The sequence below is a fragment of the Rutidosis leptorrhynchoides genome, chromosome 10 (assembly GCF_046630445.1).
Source record: "Rutidosis leptorrhynchoides isolate AG116_Rl617_1_P2 chromosome 10, CSIRO_AGI_Rlap_v1, whole genome shotgun sequence".
NCBI classification, from domain to species: Eukaryota; Viridiplantae; Streptophyta; class Magnoliopsida; order Asterales; family Asteraceae; genus Rutidosis; species Rutidosis leptorrhynchoides.
Genome location: NC_092342.1, coordinates 119,405,946 through 119,416,894, shown reverse-complemented (window position 1 = coordinate 119,416,894; position 10,949 = coordinate 119,405,946). Strand labels below are relative to the sequence as shown.

General features: G+C 34.7%; 3 protein-coding genes and 1 long non-coding RNA gene across 8 annotated transcripts; all 4 read right to left on the bottom strand.

Moving 5' to 3' along the window:
* Positions 1-210: 210 nt before the first annotated feature.
* On the bottom strand, positions 211-2,773 carry LOC139872098 (uncharacterized). 5 transcript variants are annotated; one of them, XR_011766868.1, is made up of 10 exons: positions 2,337-2,773; positions 1,915-2,242; positions 1,784-1,837; positions 1,530-1,626; positions 1,415-1,436; positions 1,254-1,301; positions 822-876; positions 611-716; positions 429-457; positions 211-357 (listed from the first exon to the last, which is right to left on the bottom strand). It is a non-coding gene; the product is annotated as an uncharacterized lncRNA (long non-coding RNA). The 5 variants fall into 5 exon arrangements; XR_011766865.1 differs by having other exon boundaries at positions 429-716; XR_011766867.1 differs by lacking the exon at positions 429-457.
* Positions 2,774-3,495: 722 nt separating this feature from the next.
* Positions 3,496-4,224, bottom strand: LOC139870579 (uncharacterized). Its single transcript, XM_071858361.1, has one exon. The coding sequence runs from the start codon at positions 4,222-4,224 to the stop codon at positions 3,496-3,498; it is 729 nt and encodes a 242-aa protein (XP_071714462.1).
* A 1,001-nt stretch (positions 4,225-5,225) lies between these two features.
* Positions 5,226-6,095, bottom strand: LOC139870578 (protein ALP1-like). The gene has a single exon (XM_071858360.1). It carries the CDS (start codon positions 6,093-6,095, stop codon positions 5,226-5,228), a length of 870 nt encoding a protein of 289 aa, XP_071714461.1.
* A 1,312-nt stretch (positions 6,096-7,407) lies between these two features.
* Positions 7,408-10,406, bottom strand: LOC139872562 (4-coumarate--CoA ligase-like 9). The gene is made up of 6 exons (XM_071860462.1): positions 9,364-10,406; positions 8,881-9,070; positions 8,465-8,598; positions 7,968-8,035; positions 7,761-7,863; positions 7,408-7,680 (listed from the first exon to the last, which is right to left on the bottom strand). The coding sequence occupies exons 1-6, from the start codon at positions 10,399-10,401 to the stop codon at positions 7,555-7,557; spliced, it is 1,659 nt and encodes a 552-aa protein (XP_071716563.1). The 5' UTR covers positions 10,402-10,406; the 3' UTR covers positions 7,408-7,554.
* Between the last annotated feature and the right edge of the window lie 543 nt (positions 10,407-10,949).

Sequence of the window (10,949 nt, the reverse complement as noted above, 5' to 3'; positions counted from 1 at the left end):
TCAAATTTAATGAAAAATGGACACTTGAAAATTACACATGGCAAAATATGCTATAATTAAGCTTCTAACTAGTGCAAAGACCCGTGAATTCACGGGTTTTCAAAGAATTTTTTTTTGTAATGATACGTTATATAATCAACATGTAGATAAACTAATATAATTCATCAAGTTATATGAGATAGAAAACAACAATGTTTAAATAAATACTTGAAAGAACAAAAATTAAAAACTGGAATCCAAAAAGCATAGTCTTAAGTTACAAAACATTAACAAACAAAATGAAAACCTATCTTAACAATTCATTACTTTCAAAATCATCACATCTTCTAAGACAACGTGATTAGTTAACGTCCGAACCTATAAAAAAATATAACAATAATGTCAAAAGGAAAGTAATAATATTGACACTTAAATTATACAAAAACAACCTCAATTTGTTGGCACACTGGGGATGAATCTGTTTATACATGTTTTAAAAAAAAAAACATATATAATAAGTAAGTTGAAAGACTTATCAGGTGCATAAAACTCAACTCGAATATCATTTGTCTTACCAACCATATATATAGTTGTATCAAACATAATAAAAGAAGTCGAGTAACAAACTCACCTTAAGCAAGCACCATATGCATACACACGTACTCAAAAATCCATCATCACAACACGCATACACTCATCACTCAGGAAACTTCACATTTAAAAATGGGTTTCATTACCTGAAATGTTGGACAGAATATATTTTTCCATTATCAAAAATGGGTTTCATTAAAGACTAATAAAGATTTAAGGGTTAATGGATGGAATGGAGGAGATGGAGGCACCTGCATCAAACTCTGTAAAAGAGTGAAGGAGAAGAACAAACCAAGAGATAGGCATCTGTATCAAAACATAATGAAACATTCACTGTCAACTTAAAAAGAATTATCCCCTGAAATGTATAAGGTGATGTTATTCTATGCAAATATCTCTAAGGGGTTGTTATTCTATGCAAATATGTCTAAAGTGATACTTTAGAACAGTAGAACAGTTGATCAGTTATTGATTGTAAATGAATTCTTTGTATGAAATAAATTGGGTCAATATCACAACAAACTAAATGGGTAAATTAAAGACACCCATGTCTACTATTATAATGGAATGTTTATTCAGCATTCCAATGTAAAAAAAATCAATGCTTAGAACTATACAATATCATGAATCTAAGTGATCCCATCAATGTAAAGGCTTTAGATACATGGCATGCTTTATCTTACTCATTCAAATTGAAATATATTGCTCCTTAATGGGTCAATATCGACACCCTGCAACAAAGTATATATAAGTAAATAAACAGCAAAAAAGAAACTAAATTTTAACTAAGACTGTTGTAGCAATTAAGAGCACCGCCAATTACAACATAAAACAATTCTTTTACCTCTTTTTACCCAATTCTCAACCTACAATTATAATAACAATCGATCTATTAAATTAACCCAAATAGGTAGTAATTCAAATATGATCATGTAAAAAGGTTTGTCCAAATTTCAAACCTTTGATCCAACATCATTAATTGTTGGAAGGATCGTTCAGAGGTACTTTCAGCAACATACACTTTCATAATCACTATAGAATTATAACTTTCAGCAACTGCATTCAATCCAAATAAGAAGAAACTGATATTTGAATTAAAAAAAAAAAATAACCAAATAAGAATTAAGAAGAAACTGAAATTCGAATTAAAAAACAAACAAGTAACAAAAATGTTTGAAAAGTGAAAAACATTAAATACTTTCGAATCAATCACCTTATTCATATTCGTAGAATTAGTAAAACCCGGTCAAGTATGATCCTTTCCATACTAAACAGACAAAGCTAAATCAAATAAACTTTAAAATCAAATAAGCTTTGAAATCAAACTTAATAAAAATTGATTACCTTATGTTATGTACCTGTAATTGGGCAACCTTTTTGTGTCATCAATCCAAAAACTGAGTTGGGATAGATACATATCGTGGTGCTTGCCTGGAAAGAGCTACGAAATCAAAACACCCATTTTCATTCAGTAGATATCAAAGAGCTGACTTTACCAATGCAAACAAACCGGCAGCTGCTATTGATGTTGTTTGCTGTTTCTGGCAGCATTGCTACTGCTGTTTTTTTTTTTCTGTTTTTCGGCAGCTGTTGCTGCCGGTCTGCGGTGGTTGCCGCCGGTTGGTGGTGGCTGCTGTTTTGTGGTCCATGTGTCGGTTTTTTTCATTGTAACCTAACAAAATAAAACACCAAATATACATTTCAAAAATTAGTAAGCAACACAATCAAAACTTCATCATCAAGAGGCAAAAGAGTACTTCGTATACATCTGGGTATTGAATCTGAAGTATAAGCAGTAGAGTTTCCTTTAGGTATACTTGAGCCAAAAAACACTAAAACACAAAATCAGGTTGTAACTGAAAAAAATAGTTCAAGAAGAAGACTATAACCTGCTGATGAAGCCAGAAGATGATGAAAAGACGTATCATTTCTTGAAGATCAACGGACTAATATAATCGATCGGCAGCCTCGATGGCGGTGCAATGGGGGAGATGGTGGCGGCTATAGATTGTAGAGGTTAGAGTTCATCATCTTCTGGCGGAGTTATGAAGAGTGATTAAGAATTGTTTTTTGTTTTTGTGGATTTGTGAAAAGTAATGGATAGGATTGAAATGGGTCTGGAGGTGTAATTGAGAAACCTAGAAGAAGAGTGCTATGCAATTTTGAGAGGCTCAAAAAATTGAGCTGTATTTTAATCCATATCTATTTCACACACTTCTATTCAGTTTTTTAAATTTAAAATTTGAATGTATTATACCAATTTCAGTATTTTAAATTTTAAATTAGATTAGTTTAATAATTTATAATGTTTTGATTTAATTGCAAAATAAAATGTTTTATGACATCAGCATCATGGTCTAAGAATTTTTCTTTTTTAATTTTGATTTATTTTAAAGAAGAAAAAATGCTATTTATTGCATCATGCAAATAGCCTTTTATAAAAATAGAAGATAGATAGATGATAAGTCACATATTCAAAACTCTCTTTTATATAAATAGATAGATAGATAGATAGAAACCAAAGCAAAATGAATTTGTTTACAGTTTCAGTTTTAGTTTTACGTTTTTTTTTAATTTAATTTGTTTTTTTAAATATTTTTTTTTTGTAGTTTTTCCTCTTTTTACCACAAAAAGAGATGTACAGCCTTTGTAATCAAAAGAATTTGTTTCTCTTTTCACTTCTTTTCTCAAATTTCTTCAAAAACTCTTTATTCACAGTTTATTTTGTTACAGATACCGAAGTACAATTGTGATCAGCTACACACACTAGTCATATACTAAAATATAAAATTCATTGCATAACTGTTTATCTGGTTATATTTTAATTATCTAACATAAATTCATAACACAAACAGAAAAACAAGCATCATGGTGCTAACAAAGATTCAAAATACTCTAAAAATGTTAAGCAATTCTAAGCTAAGATTACGAGCGACGAGGGCTTTTCCTATCAGACGATGAGCGCGATAGGGCCCGGGGTGACAAATGCCAACCCGTTTCAAATAGTTCGATAATTTGATCATCAGATTGTACGATTTCATCTAGATTACTACTAGTAGCTCGGGCCGAATATAGCAGATCCTCGTTAGCATCTTCCATTTTCTCATATTCGTTATCCGAATTAACAATCTCTTGCATTTCATTTTCGACCACTTTTTCATCGCTAAAATCGCTATCCATGCTAGACGTATCAGTAACATATTCTTTACCCGGTTTTGTCACATTTTCATATTCAAAAGACGTTTCAGGTTTAACTCTGTAACCATTACACGCGATATCAATCACGATTTCCTTATCATCTTTCTTGAAAAACCGACCAATAAAAGGTACTCGTTGTATAAATGTTGGTACGTCGTGGTCCATGAAGTCATCGATTTTTGAAGGTAAAGATTCCGAGTATTTGAGAATGTCATCGATTTTGTTAAACACACGGGTCGATGATGGAACAAGGGTCTCGATTATATTTTCGACTACTATAATATGATCATCAAAAAACGATAGGATCAATAACAAATGATGTTTGATCGCATACAAGATTTTCCCTTTTTGACCATTCGGGGTTGTCGAAATGTGCATTCTTTTCATGACGATTTGAAAAACTGATAGAATCAACATTCCGAAAGTGGATAATAATCGACGTCTACGAAGGGTCATTGTAGTGCCGTGATTTGGCTCAAGGTTGGTCGATACGATGTCGTTAAATGCAAAGAACTGTGTTCGTATAGAGTTGGAATATAATGGAGACCCAAAAAATTAGTGTTGGGTGAATTGAAGCCGTTGATGCACTAGACATTGTGTTATCGACAAACATATCGAGGAAGCCATGGGTTGTTACAAAAGTTCGATTTGGATCAAAGAGTTGAGGTGCGATAAAAATGTGGAAAAATTAGGTGCTAATTGACAAGGTTAGTTTTAAGGTTTGGAAGTTATTGTATCCAATAGATTCGGACAACGCTCCTAAAAGACCGAAAATGAAGGACGATGTAATGTCATTTTGTTTGTAAATTTTTATTTTATATCATTCCTTTATAGTCACAATTTTTTTTAGCGAAAAAACATTAGAAATTATGTAGATAAATTATATGTAGAAACATATGTGCCATGTTTTTTTTAGTTTGTTTAATCCATAAAAATTAGGGGCATGTGTAGAGTGGACAACGAACACGATCCAAAAATTTTACAGGACCCAAAAGGTCAAAATTATAAAAAATCTATATAACAATCCATTATCTATATATCGTGACGGAATATATTTAAACAAATATTCCATTATAAATAGTTAGTTTATAAATTATGAGTTTAAGAAGATTAATTTAGACCACGGATAATGGTGACCCCTACGTGGAGTGAAAGATGTGCACTTTTTGGGACAAGTAAGTGACTGGACCATGCAATTTTAAGGGGGAGTTGTTATGGGGGGCTTTTGTCATAGGATGAAAGTGACGTGACATTTAATTTTTAATTCTTTTTTAATTATTTTAATTAGTTTTTATTTATTAAATAAGATAAAATGTAACATTTTTCATATATAAAAAAAAAATAAGTTACATTAATTAAAAAAATTACAGTAAAAAAAGTTACATTAAAAGGTTACATTAATAAAAAATAAACATTACATTAAAAAAAACATTACATGAATTAAAAAAAATAAAAGACTAGTTTGTAGATCGAAAGTTCGGTGGGAGGTCCCAAATATGAGCCGTTAAATCTTCACGTAGTTGATCGTGTACGGTTCGATCACGAATTTCCTTTTCTCGTGATATTCGATCTTTGACTCTTCCCCTAATATTACGACGGGGCCTGTTTTCGGGTTTATCTAACCATTCTTGCTCCCAAGTACTCAAGGCGAAACCGTTATCTTCTTGTATCATGTTGTGCATAACAATGCAACTGTATATTATCCTTCTCATGTTGTTAACGCTCATAACTCGTGCCGGAGTTTTTAAAATTGCAAACCTACCTTGTAAAACACCAAATGTACGCTCTACGTCCTTTCGAGCACTCGCTTGAAATCTAGTAAATTTGACTCGTGGCTCATCAATAGGCATCGAGTATCCCTTTATTAAGGTTGTCCAATCAGGATATATCCCGTCCGCCAAGTAGTAACCAAATGGATAGACGTGTCCGTTTACTTCAAACGGAAACAGTGCAGCTGTATCCTTTTTGAGTGAATCAAACAACGGAGAGTGATTCAACACATTTATGTCGTTGTTTGAACCAGCCATCCCAAAAAACGAATGCCATATCGACATATCGTATGAAGCAATCGCTTCAAGCATGATCGTAGGGTGACCGTGATCACCTCTAGTATATTGACCTTTCCATCCAACGGGACAATTTTTCCAAGCCCAATGCATACAGTCAATACTACCCAACATTCCTTTAAAATCACGTTTCTCCTCGTGCGCCGAATACAACCAAGCAACATCAGTTGTCGTCGGCTTCTGCAGATATTCTCGGCCATATAAATCAATTATACACTTGCAAAAATTATTTAAGCAAACATATCCCGTTTTCTCCGCCATTTTTATATATTCATCAAAAATATCAGCGGATGTTCCATACGCCAATTGACGTAACGCACAAGTTATTTTTTGATACGTAGTAAAACCAAGACGTCCGAGTGCATCCAGACGTTGTTGGAAAAATACAAAGTGTTTAGGAGCATTATTAGCATAAGAGTGATTGAGAATAAATACAAAGTGTTTAGGAGCATTATTAGTATAAGAGTGATTGAGAATACCGTCTTTGATACGTAGAAATAAATTAATTCGCATCCGAAATCGTCTCTTGAAAACGTCGTCTGGAAACGTCGAATTTTGCGAAAAGTAGTCTTTCACAAAAGGAGACCCGCAGCTTCACGATCTCTATTAATAAAACGTCGTGGGTTCCATTGCATCCGAGTTCTTCTAGGTGGACTTTCCTCCTCTTCGTCGGACGAGGTGCTATCGAATAGCAAATCTAGACTAGTGGCTAAAAACTCCATTTTTTTTTTTTTTTTTTGTGACAAAAACGAAAGTGTTTATGTTTATATAAATTAAATTGATAAAGTAGAAAGTATAAGAAATGTGTGGAATGAATGGTTAAATGTGCATGTATTTATAGGAGGAGGGGAAAAAAAAAAAAGGCAACTCTACATTTCTCAACAGTTTAAATCCTCCACCAATCAGCTTAAGCCACGTGTCCAAGCCGCCCTCCCTCACCCCCATGATCCGGCGACAAACGCCCACCACCGCCCATTTCCGGCGTTTGTGGTGGCGTTTGTGGCGGCATACGGCTGAATGCCGCCGCGTTATCCATGGTCTTACGTATGCCCACACTATCTCATTTTGATGAGCATTCCTGGCCGGAGGTCCTTTAGGAAGCAATCTCTTGGCTCTCAAGTAGAGGGAGGGACGATCTTATCTAGTCGCGGGTTCTATACCCGCGGGTGGAGTAGTGATTTCCTTCTAATCTAGGGTTCGAGGAATGATTGTCTACACTCCACCTCTCCCATACCCTACATCTGTGGGATTGAGTATTGTTGTTGTTGTTGTTGTATATTGATTACGTGGGCATTTTTATGTGTCGAACAAGGACTTTTAAATTATAATGAGACAACTCTGATGAAAAGCTTATATTTGGTAGTTAGTACAACCACTTGCAATGGTAAGACTACAACAGTGAGCGACGTTAACAACGATTATGGGCCGTCCCAACCCACTGCGCAATGCTAACCGTCCAGGGTTCAGGTTAATTCATTTGGGCTGCAAGATTAGGTTACCATGGGGTCTTGAACCATTTGGGATGGGGGATTAAAATTGTGACAAAATAAGATAGTTTTGGGATGACTTGTAGTCGTGTAAATGTTGGGAGCTAAATAATTAGCTACTATTCATATTACCTACGGTCAAATTAAAGACTGTCCAAATCCACCAACATCTTCACATATGATTAAACTTTTTGTATGCATTTATAAATCTAAGTTGATATTATTTCTATTTCTTAGAGCTTAGAACTGACACTCGAAAGAGCCAGCTTAATCAAGTCCTTCCTCAGTACCTTTCCTGGTGCATTCTTTGGAATCGAATCAATGAAACAAACTCTTCTTATCTTCTTGTATGGGGCAACCTAATTCAGTTGTTTTCAAGTTTTCATTCAGCAATGGTTTAAATCAACAATAACAAAAAGTTAAGAAATAAAGTGTGTACCTGCTTGGCCACATACTCTTTTACTTGTCTTTCATCAATAGTACTTCCTTTTCGCCTAACCACATAGGCCATGGGTACTTGCCCCGCAGCCTCATCTGGATACCTGCCAAATCACACACACACACACACACACACCATGTATACGTATAGTTACAAAATTGGTACTTACAGTTTGTGTGCGTAGAGATTAAGGGGTAAAATACATACGGAATCACCGCTGCTTCAGCAATGTCGGGATGTGAATGTAGAATGTGTTCCAATTCGGCTGGTGGTACCTACAAAAGTTGCAATTACATTAAAAAAAAAAAATTAAATTAAAAAAACAATACAATAAATCCTACTAGAGGTTGCAAATCAAGTTGAACGTCGGTAATTTTACAGCGGGTAGTCGATTGGCTGACACCCCTTTTCTTAATTTCTTACTTTTTTAACAAATTATAAAAGCATTATCTTTTATCATTTATGATTAAGTATGCAAAATCGTATCAATAGTAATCTAAATCTTTCATTTGCATAAAAAACTATACTTTCAGCAACTCTTAACAAGTTTGACCCGTTGAACCCAATTCACAGTTAAGCTTGATTTTTGTTTGACCAAATTGAGATAAAATACAAACCAAATTGTAACATTTTCCATTTATGCTGGTCAAATATGTCATCTTTTGTTTCAGCTGAAGATATGAATGCACAACAGCAATATGTACCTGGTAGCCTTTATATTTGATCAATTCTTTTAGCCGATCCACAATGAATAAAAAGCCTTCATTGTCAAAGTAACAAAGATCACCCGTCCGCAACCATCCATCAGAGTCTATAACTTCTTTGTCATCAACATACCCTGACCTCCCAAATTTAAACCAATCCATTCAATTTAACTTTGTGTAATCCAGAAGCAATTAACAATTCAACATACAAAGAGTCAAATAGATATGGCACTATAAGTGTAAATTTGATTGCTAAAGTTTTAAGTAGCACAACAAAGCAAACCATGTGGACCGAAACAATCAATACAACTTGGTCCAACACATTAAAACCTAAAATGGCAAAATGGTTACTTTTTAGTGGTGTTAAGTTGAAACACATTTTGTCCATCAAATTATTATTTATAGAGGATTTTCACCTTTCATTATCGACGGACCTCTAACCCATAGTTCACCAGGTTTCATAGGAGGCAAACCAACCCCGGTGGTGGGATCAACTATCTTTGCTTCACATTGCGCTATGAGCCGCCCCACAGTGCCAACTATTGTGCTCTCATACGGTCCAGCAACTCTTGAGATCCCACCTGTGGTTTCAGTCAATCCGTACGCCTATAACGATTTGACCATGATTCAACATCAGTTCATGCAGTTATAATATTTATTAATTGGTTTACTTTATTAACAGTCCCAGTCTTAACAAACTTTCCAAGGTCCCTATTGATTCACTATCATTTTAATTTTCAATAATTTGTGATAAACCTTTTCAAAATATCAAATATAATTAAGAAACTTGTGTATTCATTTCAAATCATCATATGGTGTTAGTTTTTACAGTTTGTAATTATGTTTAATTTCAAACTACACTTAGAGTTCTTATTTGATAGTAATAATTCTGAACGAACCTGCAACAAAGACACTTTTGGGAACTGTCTTTTAAATTTATCAATTACGGAAACTGCAAGCGGCGCACCGCCGCTCAACACCGTTTCTAGAGACTTCCAATCAATTCCGTGAACCAAATGCTCATTGTTCCCTGCAACCAACGCCACCACCACTGGTGGTGCTACGGCTAAATGCGTAACCTTAAATTCCTCAATCAACTTCATCATCAACCCTAAATTAAACCTGGCTATCGAAACTAAACTATCATTAAACGCAATCATTCTTATACAAAACACGAATCCGTAGATATGAAAATACGGCACCGTACAAAGGTACACCGCCGGCGACGACCTAGCTTGACGTAGAGCGAATGCTCCTGCAATGGCCGATATCAAATTCCGATGCGTTAATTTCACTCCCTTAATATTCCCTGTAGTTCCAGACGAGTACAAAATCGCAGCCGTATCGGATTGTAAAACTTCAATCTTAGGTTTAATTTCGATCAATTCAACTCTCAATTTCATTTTCAATTCGAATTCGTTAGAGTCAATTAACACGGTTTGATTACTAAACCCTAGGTTTAACAGCTTATTAACCGTTTCTGACGTACAGAACGCAACCGCCGGTTTACAAATCCGGAGTAGGCGCGCAATCTCTTGAATCGAGCTGGAAGGATTCGCCGGCGAAACGACGACGCCGATGGAGAACAGAGCGAGGTATAGAATCGGCAGATATGATGAATTTGGAGAAATGATGAAAGCGACATCGTTTTGAGCAAGTGATAACGGCGGTTGACGGAGATAAACACTGAGGTTCTGTACAAGTAGTGGAACGTCCGAGTAACGGATGACGTGGCCGGTAGCAGCGTCAATTAGTGATGACGTGGCAGTGTTGGTGATAGTGGCGAGAGAGAATATGAAATCGGTAACTGATAAATTTGAAGATTTTGGGGGTAATGGAGATGGAGGTTTAAGGCTATGGTAGATTAAGGTTTTTGAACAGAATCCATTTTGTGGATTGATAGATGATGAATTAGAATTAGCGTTTGTAGGTGACATTTTTTATTTTTTATTTTAAGTAGTAAATACATCAACCATGATTAATAAAATATATTGGGATGTAAAGTAGAAGACAAAAAGAGAATATACATCAACCATGAGTCCATGACTAGTCATGTTTGATTCTATCGTTCGAAAAAAATCTAAAAAAACAAGCTTTGATTCCCTTAAAACGTATCACTCGATACTCAAAAAGTTTTTAAGTCTTAAAAACTCTGTATTGTAATTCAAATAGTAGTGATTTGGCACCCTTTATTAAAAGTCAAGAGTTCGACTCGGTTTATAAAATTGCACACAAAATTATTCTCTAACTTTGAAATCCCCAATTACCTCGTCACTTACTTGCTCAACGGCCTTTAATGAAATAAGATGGGACCCACTATTTATTTATTTGTAACTTGTAACGTATATGTTGTATTTTTTATATTTTATTAATATATTTGTGGGTATTATTTGGTGAAAGATACGAATAGAAGTGTTTAGTGGATGGTTAGTGAAAAAAATGATAAAGTGATCAGTACTGATGTGACGTTGATGTGGAGAAAATA

Bases quoted from the DNA above. Each gene is read 5' to 3' on its own strand.
- LOC139870578 (XM_071858360.1), bottom strand. From the start codon at position 6,095: ATGGCGGAGAAAACGGGATATGTTTGCTTAAATAATTTTTGCAAGTGT.
- LOC139872562 (XM_071860462.1), bottom strand. From the start codon at position 10,401: ATGTCACCTACAAACGCTAATTCTAATTCATCATCTATCAATCCACAA. The intron at 7,864-7,967 runs GTATGTATTTTA...GTGATTTGGCAG, and splicing joins GCTGAAGCAGCGGTGATTCC to GTATCCAGATGAGGCTGCGG. The intron at 7,681-7,760 runs GTACACACTTTA...CAACTGAATTAG, and splicing joins AAGAGTATGTGGCCAAGCAG to GTTGCCCCATACAAGAAGAT.
- LOC139870579 (XM_071858361.1), bottom strand. From the start codon at position 4,224: ATGACCCTTCGTAGACGTCGATTATTATCCACTTTCGGAATGTTGATT.